This window comes from Panthera onca, chromosome A1, assembly GCF_046562875.1.
Source record: "Panthera onca isolate mPanOnc1 chromosome A1, mPanOnc1 haplotype 2, whole genome shotgun sequence".
NCBI lineage: Eukaryota > Metazoa > Chordata > Mammalia > Carnivora > Felidae > Panthera > Panthera onca.
In genome coordinates this window covers 109467254-109484200 of record NC_138339.1, presented here as the reverse complement: position 1 = coordinate 109484200, position 16947 = coordinate 109467254, and the positions used below count along the sequence as shown (strand labels likewise).

The 16947-nt window shown below is 41.4% G+C and overlaps 1 protein-coding gene across 4 annotated transcripts in view; it reads left to right on the top strand.

Moving 5' to 3' along the window:
• The first annotated feature begins 12892 nt into the window (after positions 1 to 12892).
• Positions 12893 to 16947, top strand: part of KIF2A (kinesin family member 2A) — a 67823-nt gene continuing 63768 nt past the window's right edge. For 2 of the 4 annotated variants that reach the window (XM_060635696.3, XM_060635695.3), the window contains exon 1: positions 12893 to 13239. In XM_060635696.3, the coding sequence (XP_060491679.1) occupies positions 13176 to 13239 (64 nt within the window). In that variant the 5' untranslated portion in view covers positions 12893 to 13175. The remainder of the gene's footprint in view (positions 13240 to 16947) is intronic. The other 2 variants (XM_060635698.3, XM_060635697.3) reach the window with 1 other exon arrangement.

The following is a 16947-nucleotide window of genomic DNA, read 5'->3' as shown; positions in this document are numbered from 1 at the left end:
GTAGTGTCAGAAGACATTTGAGTTTAAATATAAGCATTAAACTCCCCGATGCTGAAGTTAGCTATTAGCAAGTCTACTGTTGTCACTAAAGTCCTACAAGGAGGTAGGTGTTACAAAAGCCATCTGAATCCTCCTTTATGGCTAAACACTATAGTTAAAGCTGTAATCTGTAGTTGATCTTTTCTGAAGACTTCCTCAACATGTCAGCAAAGGAAATTAAAATCTTAATTAAACCCTTTTCATTAGATGTAGCGATGAAGACAGTGCTTTCACTATAGCCATGATGATAATGCGATAAAATGACTAGAGCATGAGAAATGCCACCTTGTCTTGGACCAAGATTCCAACCAGTCATTTCTTACAGTGCCATTGAGACTATCTTGTGATTTCTTATCAAACCCCAGGAACTATTGTTGGATCTTGAACAACCTTCATGTTTTATAATGAATATGTCATCCCTTATCTAAATCATCGTTGCGCACATACCTATGATTTTGTCTACCCAGAAACTATTTTCCAGGAATTACTGTCACCCCTTTGTCCAATTTGTAAGGTTGTAGAAGGTTTTGCAATATTCCTGTAACGTGACGTTGTTCCCAGGCATGATCAGTTGGTCTTGAGGGCACTTGGCCTTAAACAGGCCTATTGATTCCTTCCTCAGAAATTCTAAAACTGGAACTGAGAGGAGCAAACATAAGTGGCTACACTACATACGCTAACTTGGGAACTGTTCCTACTGGCATGTAGACTGCAAACAAGAAAGCTGGTCTGCCCTGAGAAAGTAAAGGAGATGTGGTAAGAGGGGCAGAGATACAGGTCCCAAGGAGAAGAATTTCTGAGTTTCCTTTTGTGCTCCAGCTAGTGCTTGTGTTCTTGAGGATCAGGCACCTCTTGGATTCCATTAATTGCTCCAATTATTTTCCAATAAATCTACTTTTTGTTTTTATTGTTAAGCTTGTGTCATTGGGCATCTGTTTCTTGCACCAACAAATATGAGTCCTAACTAATATTTATTTAAGACACTTTTCTTTATTTAATATTTAACATATAAATTACTTATACTTTACCTTGTTCTACCTTTTGAAGGTACAAATTTCATCAGTCTTTAATTCATTTCATCTAAAGGATATGTCTTTCAAGTGTCGGGAAGCACCTTCTAGTTTGAGATTTGATGTTAAGTTTGTGTTCACCTTAAACATGCCCTTAATTATTTAAGAGCTTTGTTCATATCCTCTGTCTGTTGAGTTCAGTTGAGTTCACACATTTTTGGTTGTCTGCTTGGTGCCAGACAATGTACTTGGTGATATAGACTGAAATATGAAGGAAGAGATCTTATAATCTAGTAAAAGTGAAATATTTGTAAATGAACAATTGAGATGTAGTACCAAGAGGTACCAAAGAAGTGCAAGGTATGAGCAAGGTATGAACAAGGGAATTACTAACACTCTCACTAGTAACAGACAATAGTTTTTCCCCCAGCAATCTTCCCCCAATTTTTCTAGAAACTTCTCTTTCACCTTCTTCATGTGTATAGTAGTAATTCCTTCACTCAAGGGAGTTGAATGTTCTCACACGCATTTATATTCCATTTCCACTCTGGCCGCAAAGTCTAGAATCCTAACACAAGTTGTGCCAGTTCGAGTGCCCTGTATGTGGCCCCGCAGCTGACCTCCAGTGAGCCTCACCTCCTGCTTTCCCACACTTGTGTCATCTCCTCCTACACTAGATAGGGCTTACCTGGGTAATAATTAGAATAGTAAAGAAAAACAGAGTATGACTTCCATATCTCGATCAGAGAAAGTATTTGAGCTTTATAATGTGTATAGCAATTATACTCTCCCGCAAATTAAAATAATTTTAAACATAAAATTTTTTTACAGAAAAAAAATATTACAGCTCCTGTCTTGCTCCTTTGGAGTACTCACTCTGGGGTAAGCCAGATGCGTTGCCGTGAGAATAATGAGGCAGCTCTGTGAAGATGTCCACGTGATGTGGAACTGAGGCCTCCTGCCAACAGCTGGCAGTAACTTAGCAGGCATGTAAATGAGTCCCCTTGGAAGTGATCCTTCAGCCTGGTCAAGTCTTCAGATGCCTGCAGCTGTAGCTGATATCTTGACTGCAGCTTCATCAGAGACTTCCCCAGCTCCAGCCTAAGATAGACCCACCTAGCTAAGCTGCTCCTAAGTTCTGGTTGCACAGAAACTGTGAGATAAAAAATGCTCGCTGTTGTTTAAAGTTGCTAAAGTTTGGAGTAATTTGTTATGCAGGAACAGATAATACCATACCACATCCTTTTGGACTCCATAATCGGTCCAGGGATGGGCAACTAACCCAAGTTAGGCCAATGACTAATTTCCTCCTAATGTTTTGATGAACTGTCACAGAAAACACGTAGACCATTTCTCTCTGGTGGCTGAACTAATAAGACGTATAATTTAAATGCTATCAGTGACCATGTTTCCACGAGGTGGAGAAAACCAGTCTTAAAAAGCATGAAGTTGACACAGAGAGAAACAGAATATCAGGAATAGAGCCATGGTCATGTTAAGGCCTTAGTTCCAACTATTCCTGACACTTACCTGGATCTTGCCCTTTATTTGTCTTGTGTTTGTCTCTTCTCCAGAATCTTCCATCCTGATGTTATGGCCTTACAGCCTCTGCATATCTTGGTTATCTTTCATTTATTCTCTTGACCCATTCTCTCGCTTCAGTTGCTGTGCATATGTCATCTCACCAATGAGACCACCTTGCCTAATATGGATTATCCAGTGCGTGATGACTTTTTAATTTATCATCCTGGCAAGGTGGAACATTTCCCAAAATTTACTTTCTTGTATGTTTCCAGGTACAGTGAGCCACAGGGAAGATTCTTGAGAGATTTGCAGGGTCTACAACTGCTCAATCTTCCCGTGGATCCTCCTTCAGTTCCTCCTACTTCCGGTCCCCGTGAGTGTGTTTAGCTCTGTGCTGATGAGCCCCAGCCTTTGCAAGATACCCTTATCACCAAGGTCAGAAGCAAGGTCAGAGACAGGTTTCTGTCTGTCCTTGTGGAGTTGCTTCTCAAGCTTATGGATTCCATGCTGCCCTTAATCATCTTTCTCACTTGACATCAATTTTCCCCTCCCAATGTATTAGCAGACACAGAGACAATAGCCTTACAGGGCTTGCAAAACTAGCTCCCACAGTTGGGAGAGACAGAAACATTAAGTGGAGAAGAGGCTGAAAGAGGTCCTTAGCATCAGAGGGGGCCAAGGTGACTCTGAGAAGTAACAAGAAAAAAACCTCACTCACCATCTACAAGGCAGAGGCCATAACCTTGGCAGAATCCAGCTATAGAGAACAGGACTAGACAGAGCCAAAGGTCTTCCACAGAAAATTCTATCTTTCTTCCTAGTGATCTCCAATCCAGTGAATTAGGAGAGAAAGGGGAGAAAGAGTAAAAGAACTGACTCTGAAGTTCCTTTGTCCCTGGGTCAAGCCTTGGCTGGTGGAAAAGTAAGGATGTGATTAGAGTTTTAAGTGGACTCAACCAAAAGTGTCCAGCAAGCTGTGGGATATTTTTGACACGTTAGGAAGAACCTACCTACTAAGGGAGAGCTGATATAGCACAACTGAAGACAGAGAAGGGAGAAAAATAAAATCTTTAATGTTTGTACTCCATCACATTTATCCTATTCAATAAAATGGTGATGTTCAGATGGACATATTTCTGGGTTTGAAGATCATCATATTCCCAACAAAGGAAAGAATACAGTGTAATTGAGTATGAGAAGAGAAGAGGACTTAGGGCAGAACCCAGGCAGAACATTAAAGGGTCAAGAATTGGAAAGAAAAGCCAGTGAAGAAGACAGAACACTCAGAAGAGGCAAGACAAGGGAGAACTTCAAGAAGGAATCAGTTCCATAGTAGTTTATGCTGCCTTAATGCCACTTGACTGATTCCAAACCCTACCAGCTTGTAGACACAAATCTGATCACGTCAGTTTCCAAACTTCACAGGTTCTACACCTCATCTGTATAATTGCTGGTTATCCTTCTCCCCTGAAGGCTTCTTTGCTATAAGCTCTTCAAGAGAATGTTGTTTCTGTACTATTTCTCAATTCGCCAATGCTCCAAAGTACCAAATCCTGAGTGAGCTCATAGGACTGCATTTCATTTGTAATCATGTGTGTTGAAGCCACACTCTCTTCCCAACAAAGATGGGGAATATGATAGTAGTAGAGACTATTATACTTCGGTATCCTTTTGTTTGTTTGCTATCCTAGACCACCAAGAATAAAATAAAATATAAAACCTATAACCCAGTTTCTCTTGAAGCTAGGGATGGCAATATGATTAGATTCTAGCAATAAACTGTGAGCAGAAGTAGTGCATGCAACCACAAGGATGTTCCCTTTTACTTCTTTCCCTTCTTCCAGGAGGTTGGAATGCTGAAATCATGCTGAAGCAGCCCTCGTGTACCACAGGTGACCTTGGGAATGAGGACCCCCCACCCCCACCCTGGGATTGATGCTGAGGTATACTTCCCAGCGGTTCCTTTAATAAACGCTGCTGGGAATGATGTCAATAGACAGCCCACTGCTCTCAAACCCCTCAGCTGACGAGAGCTACCTTGTTCAAGTTCACAGCCATTCCAAGGTGGCCCACATCCAGTGACACATCACTGTGGGAATATAAAGACCTGGTCATTTTGGCCTAATTCAAGATAACTCTGGCCACAGCTATTATTGGGGCTGGATCACAGCTTGACCCCCTCTGCCCACTCCTGTTCCTCCCCATACCAACCAGACAGGCCTTTGTGTAGCTGCCCACTAAGGCTGCAGTACTCCTCGCCAGCCCCCCTCCCAGTCACAGAACTGAGCTCCTTCATGTCCTTCTGATTTTTGTTCAAAACTCATGACCTCAATGAGCCTGGCCCTGCCTACCCTCCTAGACTACCTTGCCCACCAACATTCCTGATCCTTGTCATCCTGCTCTACTTGTTTCCTTTTTCCCTATGCTTACCATTCTCTAATATGCTATATCAGTTATTTATGTATCTATTTATTATGTTTTTTTCTCTCTCTCTCCCTTAGTAGGATGTAAGATAGCAGTAGCACAAGGACAGGGATCTCAGTTTTGTGCACTGATATATCCCACACACCTACAACGATGCCTGGCACATAGCAGACATTCAGTAAATATTTGTTGAATAAGTGAATAATTCTCAAAGAGAATTTTGCAGATATTCAATCTTTAGGACTCTGAATTCCAAAAACAGATTGGAAAGACTTCTTGGGCAGCAGATTCACTAGTTATTACATATTTATATCATCCAATAAGAAAAAAAATGGTTGTGCATTTAAAAAATTTTTAATGTTTATTTTTGAGAGACAGAGAGAGAGAGAGAGAGAGAGAGAGAAACAAAGCACGAGAAGTGGAGGGGCAGAGAGAGAGGGAGACACAGAATCTGAAGCAGATTCCAGGCTCTGAGCTGTCAGCACAGAGCTGGATATGGGGCACAAACCCATGAACGGTGAAATCACCTGAGCCAAAGTCAGAAGCTCAACCTACTAAGCCACCCAAGCTTTCCAGTTGTCATTTTTATGGAGTATAAATCATTCCTTTTATAATTTATATTAATTAATGTCTCTCTCTGTCTCTCTCTCTCTCTCTGTCTGTCTGTCTCTCTCTCTCTCTTACACACACACACATTCACAAACACACACACACACACACACACACACACACACCCCTCTGAATATTATGATACCTATTTCACAGGTAAGGGCTGTGATTTCTGTTCCAAAGAGATGGTCATTGTAAAGAGTGACTTTCCTTAGAATAGAAAACTTAGAAAAAACAAACCTGAAATTCTCAAGTGTGGTGATCCAGGACAGCTTGCTGGGTTACATGATAGGGTACGGTTACTTCTAACAGGAACTGTCTGTTCTCAAGTACAATTCATCACAACTGAGTTGTTGGAAACTTTGTTTTGCTTCATATTACCAGCTTCTGAAAGAAGTCAGTATTTGTGAAGTTTCAGGGAGTTTCCTTTGAAGTCAGCACTACAGTAAAAACATGAACTAGATCAACTGAACACTCATGGAGTCAGCCTGAGGATTTATTTCTGTATTTTCCGGGGGCTTTCTTCTCCTGGGCAAGTTCCTGCTTTTTCACCATTTGCCTTAAGAGTTAGTAAAGGTTATCTAAATGTCATTAGTGAGTAAACATGAATAATAATTCCAACAAAATCTTGTCTTCTGAGGCTGTATTCTTTAATATAGTTCTCTAAATTATCAGTTATCTTTTTATTCTTTGACTTCCATTTTGCCTGGCTATTGTTTCCCAAACTACATTTTTGTAGAGACTACTTTTTACTTTCTGTAATTGTACACCAGAAACATTCCGACATCTGGTAATCACATTGTCCTCCATTCTTTTTATAAAAAATTGTTAATGTTTATTTATTTATTTTGAGAGGGAGAGAGAGCAGGAGAGGGGCAGGAGGAGAGAGGGAGAATTCCAAGTGGGCTCCAGGCCATGAGCGGAGAGCCCAATGGGGCGGGGGGCGGGGGGGCTCAATCCCACGAACAGTGAAATCACGACCTGAACCGAAATCAAGAGTCGGGCACTTAACTGACTGAGCTACCCAGGTGCCCCGACAGTATCCTCCCTTCTTAAGAATCAGAAAAGTGCACATACCACTGTCCTTTATGATCCATGTTTCATATGTAACCAGTTTCTATTCTTGATGTCTTTTATATGTACTATCTACTAGATCATATTAGATGTACTACTCATCTACTATACTAGACCTACAAAATCACAGTCTCTGGTGACAGGACCCTAGACTCTGCCTAACAATCAACCACATGAATTTTGTGCCTGATACAATTTGAGGATTAATAGATTATTATGGTATTAACAGGGGCTCCTCCCAGGCCAAGAAACTTGGAGGGAAGGGGGGCTTTCCTTCTCATTTTACTTTATACTCTTTTGTATTAAAAACAATTTTATGAGCACTTATTATATATGTGATAATCTATATTTACTAGAGATTTCTTAGGTTTAGAAGAATGACATATTAAATATTGATTTTCTGGGTTATACCCATGAGGAAATACCAACTTAGATCATTCACGAGGAGAAAAGACTATCAAATCAAAGGCTATACATTTGACGATATATAATGCAGTTATCAAATTTTCCCTTCGTTTATTCAACAAATAGTTGCTGAACATCTGTGTTTTAGGTACTGTTCTATGTGCCAAAAATATACTGAAGAATGTTAGATAAGGTTCCTACCTCCAAGGAGCTTACTTTAGAGTGGGGGAGGGGACAGACAAAAAATAAATAATGGAGCAAGGTAATTGCAGGTTGTGGTAAGAAATAGGGTGATATGACAGTAAAGTTGGGGTAGGGTAAGGTTAAGAAGACTTTTTTCAGGAGGTGATTTGTGACTGAGAGCCGAAAGATTAGAAGAACCAGTCAAATGAAAAGTTGAGTAAAAGCCTCAATTTTGATCTGGGTAAGAACTTGATATTTTTAAGTGATAAATAGAAACCCAGTGGGACTGGAACAGAGTGAGCTAGAGAATAGTACTAGATAAGGTTGGAGACATAGCCAGAGCTAGATCACGTACAGCTCTGTAAAGAATTCAGATTTTATTCTAGGGGCGCCTGGGTGGCTCACTTGGTTGGGCATCCAACTCTTGATTTTGGGTCAGGTTATGATCCTGGGGTCATGGGATCGAGCCCTGCATTGGGCTCTGTGTCGAGCGTGGAGCCTGCTTGAGATTCTCTTTCTCTCTCTTTCTCTCTCTCTCTCTCTCCCTCCCTCTGCCCCTTTCCCTCATTCATTCTCTCTCTAAAATGAAAAAAAAAAAAGAATTTAGATTTTATTCTAGGAAGTTGATGATATTGTCTCTTTTGCATTTTAAGTAATCACTTTTGTACCTGATATTTTCATTTAGAGGAATTTGCCCACAACGAAAAAGTTTTACACAGATGTTCACATTGAGAATTTTATATCGGTACAATACTGAAGACAGCCCAACAATACAATGAATGTATAAGCAGAAAATGATTTAGAAATATATGAAATATTATGTAGCTATTAAAAATTACAAGTGTTTATACATTATAAAACACACTGAAATAGTCCTAACAAATGAATCAAACCAAAAAAAATCTCTTAACAGAAAATTAAATCGACAATGTAGGGGTGCCTGGGTGGCTCATTCAGTTAAGTATCCAACTTTGGATCAGGTCATGATCTCACAGTTTGTGGGTTCAAGCCTGGAGTCTGGCTCAGCTCAGAGCCTGGACCCTGCTTCAGATTCTGTGTCTTTCTCTGTCTCTGTCCTCCCCTGCTTGTTCTCTCTCTCTCTCTCTCTCTCTCTCTCAGAAATAAACATTAAAGAAATATGATGTAAAGATGTCTTTAATGTATTTCCACAGTTGGAAAATATATTCACTCTGTCCTAGCTATGCTCCACTGATGGTATACAACATACATTTTCAATTTAAACAAGAAATTCAAACAGCCATCAAAAGTAGTGTATATTAACAAAGGTTAGGAAAATAAGACATGTTTTGGGGCTTAATATTTATTGGAAACTTTGCCTTCTATAAATTTGCTTAAAGCATTATGAAAAAAAGTCAAGTGTTCTTTTTTAACAACAAGAAATATTTCAGTGAAATCCATTTTTTCCAGTTGTGCTTGATTTGGACTGAATACACTGAGAAAACTAACACTGCTCATAGTTTTTTAAACTATGTAATGAGGATGAGTAGCACACCATTAATCATTTTGGTTTATATCACCAATGCTCTGTGATATATAAGACTTTATTAAGTTCCTGCATTAATTTTTATTAATATAAAAAACTTTTAACTTTACTACAAATGGTGAAAAGACTCCCTGTTATTTCCGAGTTCATACTTACCAAATTACTGAAAATCTGGTATAAGGGAAAGCCACGATACTTCCTTTGTTTGAGAGGGATTAGTCATGTAAATTGAAATTAAAGCAAAAATTACAATAATAAGTATAAAGATTAGGAATATCTCAATGTAGACAATAATTGAATATGACACCATATTATGTGATATTTCTATATAGACTGAGTTGAATATGGACCTCAAAAGGTTTTGTACATTAGCTGTCCACCAACAGCTTACCATTAATCCAATGCAATACACTAGCAAAGAGTATAAGCACAAGAATTATAATGAAGAAGGTGAACTAGGAAAATAATAAAATCAATTCAGTACATAGTCCCTAAATGGTCAATGTACAGAAAATACTAAATTACGGGGATTCAGGATAATCAATAGATCTCAACCAGTTGCACTTACACCTCAGTATCTTCTGATGAGATTTACAAAGTGCGCCACATTGAGGTCCCCACTGGAGATTTTAAACCATAAGGCCCTAGAGTAAAGTTTGTGCTCTGTATTTGTTTAAAGTGTTTCTCAGGTCCTTCTGATGATGACTAGGGGAGAATCACCCAGATAGGAGAGTCATTATAGATTAGATTGAGAAGAGAAAGCTCCATAAAGAAGGGGGGACTTCCACTGTGCCATGCCAGATGGAAAGGCTTTAAATGGAAAGAAAAGAGAAGGGTAAGTCATTTACCAGAGGAGCAGAAATAGGCAGGAATGCGCAAGGTGTTGTAGGGAAGAAAGTAGGTAGACCATTCTTCAAAGAGTTCAAGGTAAATAAAGATAGTAATATCCACTGAGTGAGGTAATTAGAAGGTAATTGTTGACTTAAAAAAAATACAATTCAGTAGAGGATTGAATCCAGATTTAGGGCTTAGGAAATAAATGAGTGATGGGGAATGAAGGCAGTGGGTATTTAGAGCACTCATTTGAGAATTTGGCGGGGGAGGGAAAGTGAAAAATAGAATGGAATTTAATAGGAAGTGAAGGATCAAGAGAAGATTCCTGCCCCCCCCCCCCCCCGAAAATTGCCTGAACATGTTTGCAGGCAGTGGAGAGAAATCCAGTGGAGAAGAAAAGAGTCGATGATATTTTAGAGCAGGTAAAATTGGGATTTATATCTCCCAGGTGTTTTTTAATGTATTCATAAGGACTAAAATGAGTTACAATGAAGTTACACCAGTTTAATTATAATTTAAATCTGAGTAAATTCAGGGGAATGAGAATCACTGACAACCAAAAAGTCTACAAGAAAGTTTTGGGCAAAAGTGGACAGCCCCAAAATCAAAGACAGTTTCTGCCAACACTACCTGTTTTCTCCATTTGATCCTACATCCGCAAACTGTGGAAATAACTGAGTATAGATGCAAATATTGAACGGGACATTTCAAGTAAGATGTAATCAAGTACGGATAATCTAAGCTAAAACTGGAGCCAAGTTGTGCCTCTGCTCTTCCAACAAAGGAGCAGGTAACTGGCTAAGGTGAGTGCTGGCTGCCACTTCAAAACTCACTAGTTTAAGAGCCTCTTTCTTAGAATAATCTCTTAAGGTGTGTGTACTAATGACCCCAAGGCAGAGAAATTTTTAAAAGAAATCCAAGCATAAGAAGGAGATTGCTTTCGCTGGACTTTTTAAAAAAAAGTTTATCAACTCGGGTAGAATAGGTCAACAGCAGCCACTCGTTAGGTTATGACTTGACAGAAATGATTATTGAGCAAGTTACTCTGCCAGTTAAGGTAGGATGGACTGGAGTGGGTAAAAGAGTATAGACAGATCTATAAAGCTCTTGCTCTCCTGCCAAATGTGAGGTGATGAAGGTGAGAGCCGATGCCAACTGTGTTTAACTTTATATCACTGGACATAAAATTCTAATTAGTGACTTGAGGATCATAGTAGAGTAGTGGTTTATTTTTTATAGGATGGTCTTACTATGTGTTTTTTTAAACTTGTATTGTACTTTATAAATGTCAAAGCACTGTCATGTTTTGTGATTTTATTTGACCGTCACGAAAACGTTCTGCAGTTGAGAGAACACTTTTCCAGGTTGTTCTAAGAGGTAAGAGATTCAGAGCAGTTTAACAAGTCAACTTATTGAACCAATGTCAGTGTCTACCATGTGCCAGTTACTGTTCTCATTAGGGTTATAGATTTTGCTTATGCCTGAGCCAGAGTCAGAATTCTTGATCTAGGATGTTTATGGAAACCTAGCTATGTTGCATTTATTTATGACTGTTCTTTAGGAGGCTACTTTCACACAAAGCCCAAGATGCAAGTCTTGGTAAATACATATGCTGGGATGTACCAAAAAACATAAGCCTTTTGGATATGACCTACAGAGTAAAAGTTTTTATATTCAACATGTGGCATGTCTCATACATTTTTTTTTTTTTATGGAGCAGGATGATGTACCTATTTTTAAAATACCTTTGTATATGGATTAAAGGTTTAGACTTCTTAATTACATAACCCACAGGGTACAAGGTATGTGTCAGCAACCATGATAAAACATATTTTATGAAGCAATTTTAAATTTAAAAGCTGGATAGCTTGATTCCTTTGCATTCTGTAAAGCATTTGCAAGCAAATAAATAGGTGTTTTACACCTCAGTCATTGAGACATCAGAGAATGAGTTCTACTAGACAGAACCCAAAGAGTTCAGATACCACTCTTAAGATTATTTAACACAAAGAACAAAAAACAACCAAATCTTGATTTGGTCAGCTTATTTTGAAACAGAGGCCCTGAAGTGAGATATACAGTAATGCCATTTTTGGAATGTTAAAGCAGATATTATTTTCTAAGTTGTCTACCCAGTATTATTATTTTTTCATAGAAATTACTCCTACTTTAAAATGAATTTAAGAAACTTTAGGGTCTATTTAACCTGATTATTTACATTGGTTGAAAATTCTAGGTATGTGCATATATGCACATAGGCACTTAACATACATATTCAGCTTCCAGTTAAAAGAGTTTTAAACTGTATATTTTGTTATTATTACAGAGAGATTAACAATGACTTGAGAAAGTAAGGCAAGTGTGTTTTCCTCCATAACACGTCCCAACACTAGACGCTAAAGTCACAGGTTGGAGGTTTGTACGCGGTGCTGCAAACAATTTCTTTATCCCAGGTCCACATAGCCTTCGTGCTCTCCCAGGGTGGGGAGTCTTTCTCTTCACATGTTGATGTGGTCAGACTAGTCAAGTGACTCTGCAGAAAAGGCACATTCCTTAGTCAACCTTCTGTGTCTGCCCTCTGTCCTTGAATTATAGTTATTGGCTTTATTGGCCAGAGCAAATAAAGTCTTGAATCCTACCCACAGCAGAGACTGGACACCTGCTTCGGATGCACCATAAGGGGAATAGTCAAGGCGGCTGGGTTTATTTTTGAACGGCGATGAGCTAGCTTATAAGGCAAGGCCATGAAGAAGCGGATCTTCATTCTGATTTAGGGTGGGTGACACCGCAAAGGTTTTTCTTCCCCTTTACCATAACTAGATGGGAAACCTTACTTGGGTCAGCCACCTCTACGTGGCCATACAGATGACACTCAGATGATACACTTACGCCCGTGCTGTCAATGGCCGGTCCCTAAATTCACATCCCTCAGCCCTACAATACACTCAGAAAGCCCAGAAACCACAGGGCCCTTAATTCATTACGGCCACGGGGCCAAGTCATGGAAGCCAGAGAGACAGGAAGGCACTAGCACACGGGTTCCCGCCTCTTCCAGGCCGCGCGCCGAAATCAAACTCGATCCTGGCTCTTCGGAGACCGCGCCGCGCGCGCTCCGCTTCCAGGACCGGCCAAGCCAAGGCCGACGCCCTCCCACCCTGCCGCAAAGCTGCGCTGGGGGCGCCTGGAGGCAGCAGGGAAAGGCTGGCCAAGGAGGAAGAGACGCGGGAGGTGCGCTCTGCGCAGGCGCGCGGCGCCCCGCCTCCCCAGCGTCGGCTCCTGGGCGGGCGGCGCGGGCCCTCCCACTCTCCCCCGCGCCGCCTGACGGCCCCGGCCCTCGCTTCACCCCGACGCCCCGGCGCGCGCGTCCTCCCGCCGGCCTGCAGGCCCGGGGCCTCCGCCTGCTTCCCCGCCGCTGCTTCTCGCGGCCCCGTCTCGCGTTCACGCTGTCGCCCGGGCCGGCGCGGCCGCGGGCAACCGCTCCCCCTCCCACACCTACCCCGCCCCCTCCCCGCCTTTTCCGCCCTCCCGTCCCCCTCCCTCGGCCCGCCGCCGCTGCTCCAGATGAGGTGATGGCAACGGCCAACTTCGGCAAGATACAGATCGGGATTTACGTGGAGATCAAGCGGAGCGATGGTGAGCCTCGCCGCCGCCCCTGCCGGTCGGGCCCCGCATTCGAGCGTTCACGGAGGGGACGCGGGGTCGGCCGCCTCATTGATTGCTCCGCCGGGCTGTGGGGGCGGGAAGGCGGCGGCCGCGGCGCTTTTGTGTGTGGCGTGTGTGCGAGTGAGGCCGGCGTGGGGTCCGCCCCGGGTGCCGCTGCAGTGCGGGGGGCGGGGAGGGGTTGCCGGCAAAGGGCCTGGGTGTCGCGGGCCCATCTCTGGGGTTCGAGCGGGTGAGGCGGAGGGTCCCGGGACTGGCGGGGGGAGGGGGGGCGGCGCTCTTCGCGCGATCTCCATCCTCCCCGGGGACTCCAGCCCGGGGGGCCGGGGCCAACGGGCTTCTGTAGGGAGCACCCAGCCTCGCGTTTCACCCGGGCCTTTTCATTTTCCGGCAGTATCTCTGAGGGGGTTGGGGGTGGGGAGAGCGTGGAGACCATTGGTTTCAGGGTTTAGAGAACCGACTACCGGTCCGAGGCGGGTGGGGAAAGGCCAGCCCCGAAGCTGGGCAGGCTTCTTCGGCTTTCGCTTCTCGAGCATGCCTTTCATTTTTTTGCTAGTCCTTTCCTTGGAAGAAGGATGCCGAGAACGTCGTGCTCGGCCATGAATATGTGGGGGGGAGCAGTGGGACGTGGTGTTCGATGAGCTTCTCAGAGGTGATGAGACTGAAAGGGAAGGAGAGGGATGAGCCTAAGCTCTGCGATGCATTACTGAGAGGGTGGGGGTGGGCCACCGGATGTTGATATTTTCACACTCTCTAGAGAGGTAGCCAAGAGGAAAGTGTTAGATGAGGTGAACATACATGCCTAATTCAAAAGAAAAAAAAATCCTTGGGCTTATGTATCTCTCTATAGGTTCTAATTGGAAAAAATGTTTTGTGTCATTGGCTTGGGGTGTGGAGTGAGGTGCCAGCCAGGCTTGGAAATAATTTATATTGTAAAGGAGAAAAACACGCATGGAGAGAGAAGTAAAATTTTCTTTCAGTGCGAATATTGAAAGGAGCTAGAGATGTGTAATGGAGATGTGTGGTGTTCTTGACTCTATTTCCCTTTTGCTCATAAGCCTTTATTTATGGCTTATTATTCTCTAGTCTAGCCAGTAGTAAGGTTGCTCTCACATTCACCCCCTCTTGGTTTCTAGCAAGTTTGACCAAGTTATGTGAAGCTAGACTGACTTTGCTGTTACTTTGTGTGATATATTGGTAGGCCCTATATAGCTAATGGGTTTTTTTTCCCTCGTATTTGAGATAATTTGCCTTAACAACCAGAAGCATCATTACCCTGTATGTGAAAAGGTAAATTACATCACTTGGAGCTTTAGAAGTTACCAGTAACACTAGTGGGAAGGCGATGTGTCCTTTATTTGGGTTGGGCTTTCTTTGCATTTTCTTTTCAAATAACTGTCCTTTAACAGTGCTGTTACTGTCATTTCTTTTTTAGAATGAATGAGGGTGCACTGTATTACAACAAAAGTAGGATTTGCATATTATTTAAAATTGGAGGGTGCAATAAAATGTGTAAAGTTCTTTACATTCTAAGCCTTTGTGATTGTAGGTGTTACTACAAAATATATATTTAAAAAGGGTCATATGGCATTCCAAAGCTTTGTATTTTTATTTTTAAAATTTTTTTTGTTTAAAAGTTTTACTGGAAACAATTTTGGTTCTTGTAGGGTTCTAGGATAGAGACTTTTACTAATCTTTCAACATTTACCTTTTGCATTTACCTGAAACCCAGACATGTCTAAGAGCTTTGTGTTTATGTAAGTGTTAATAATCTAAAGTCACATTTCAAAGCAGTTTCCCCATGAGGTCATAACGGAAATCATCGCAATGTGTATTATCCCAGCCTATAGTCATTTATGCTCATCAGGTGCAAGATGGAATTGGAGGAAGGTAAAATTAGACAACTGGAAGGGAATAGCCATTTGCATTGGATGGTGGTATTTCACAGAAGGAAGTCTCTGGGAGACTCCCTGCATGTTTTCCTTTTTCACTTTAAAGAAGCTGTTCTGTTTCCTCCCACGTCTATAGCACATCTGTATAAGATAAAACACTAGTGGTTATTGTAACAAAAATAAACTTTGTAGTTGGATGAGCACTAATGTGATGCCTGAGACCATGGAAATCACATGAGTGAAGAAGGGCTGTTGCAGACTGCAGTTAACTGGTAACTTGATGTTCTGCATGCTTCCTGATGGTGATCCTTGCCCTTATTTCAGAGCATGCTTCTCCAATAAGTGATGCTCATATATAAATAAAACATATATTCTGAGGGCCAACAGGTAAATTAAAACAGATTCATTCTTATCTTTCAAGACCCTGTTCAAAACTAATCCCAGTAAGTCTTCACTGATTGCTAAAGCCAGATGGGGAGTTAGTCCCTGGATAGTCAGCCTCTGAATTCCTAAGTCATTCTGTATCACTCATGAGGCAGCATATTTCCTAAGTATTGATGTTTGGATATATTTCTTTTAATACTGTGTTTTCAGACTACACTGGAGACCAGGTGCTGTAGAGAATCCAGTTGAGGGATGGCAGGCTACTCACATCCATGTCAAGCAAAGTCAGGTGTTACTGGATTAGAATACTTACTAATAGTCTCTTCAATTCCCTGAATTTATCTGTGGATCTCCTCTATGTGCCTAGCAAAGGTTCTTGCATATAGTTTTTGAGTGGATCATTCGTTACTGGATTTCTGGTTTTCAAACATTATATAAGTTAACTATTTGGGTGAAATCTTACCTGGAAGTGAAACCCTTCCATCGAGGCTCTTCCTTTGCTACCACATCCCTATTCTGCTCCCCTCCCCCAACTCTGTTCAGGCCTCTTAATTCAGCATCCCCGGAATTGACTGCAATTGAGTGATGTACTAAAGCTAATTTGACATTTCTGGTATTTTAAGTTAGAAATGACAGAAGTTAGGTGTACTGAGATTGATCCCCACCACAGGAGATAACCTGGTAAGAAATTAGACTAATTTTTGGAAATAGGACATTCATGTGTAATCTATTTTTTTTGTATGTGGCTTTCAGTTATCCTCTGATTCGATTCCCTTCTAGAATCCAGTGACTCTAAAACTGTAGGTTTTAATTATACTGTTAAAATATCTCTTATCTCTTTGAAGTAGCTGTGATTATCCTTTGAGGACTAGGGGAGAAACGAGAAATGTTTTGAATATTTGGAAGCTGCAACTATGAAGGGATTGTTCTCTGGGGGTCCCTTAGTCACAGCATTGATGTATTTGATCTGAAGAGAAAGATCAACCTGAAAGATCCTTGAAGTTAATGTAGTTATCACTTTTATAAATATGGAAGCAGAGTCCCAAGTCACCACAAGTGACTTGTCTAGCTATATTCATACAACTTATAGTGGCAGCCAGGAACCTGTCTTGCACAGCATAGAAACCAGACTATCTGTCAAGAACTGAGAACTGTGACAGTTAAGGGAGAATTCAGTTATTTAGGAACCATACACAGCTTTCTGCAGCCCAATAAGGATATGTAGGAAATTGCTTCTCAGTCATAGGAAAAGCACTAGGGAGCAGTGTTAAGCCCAATTGGAATGATCTGGTAAAAAGTGATGATGGTATAGTAAATAGAAAGTCACAAAGATGAAAAATATTCCTGTGTCTTAATTAAATGTTAAGGAAAAGAATGCTTTAATTAAGCATCTGAAATCATGAAA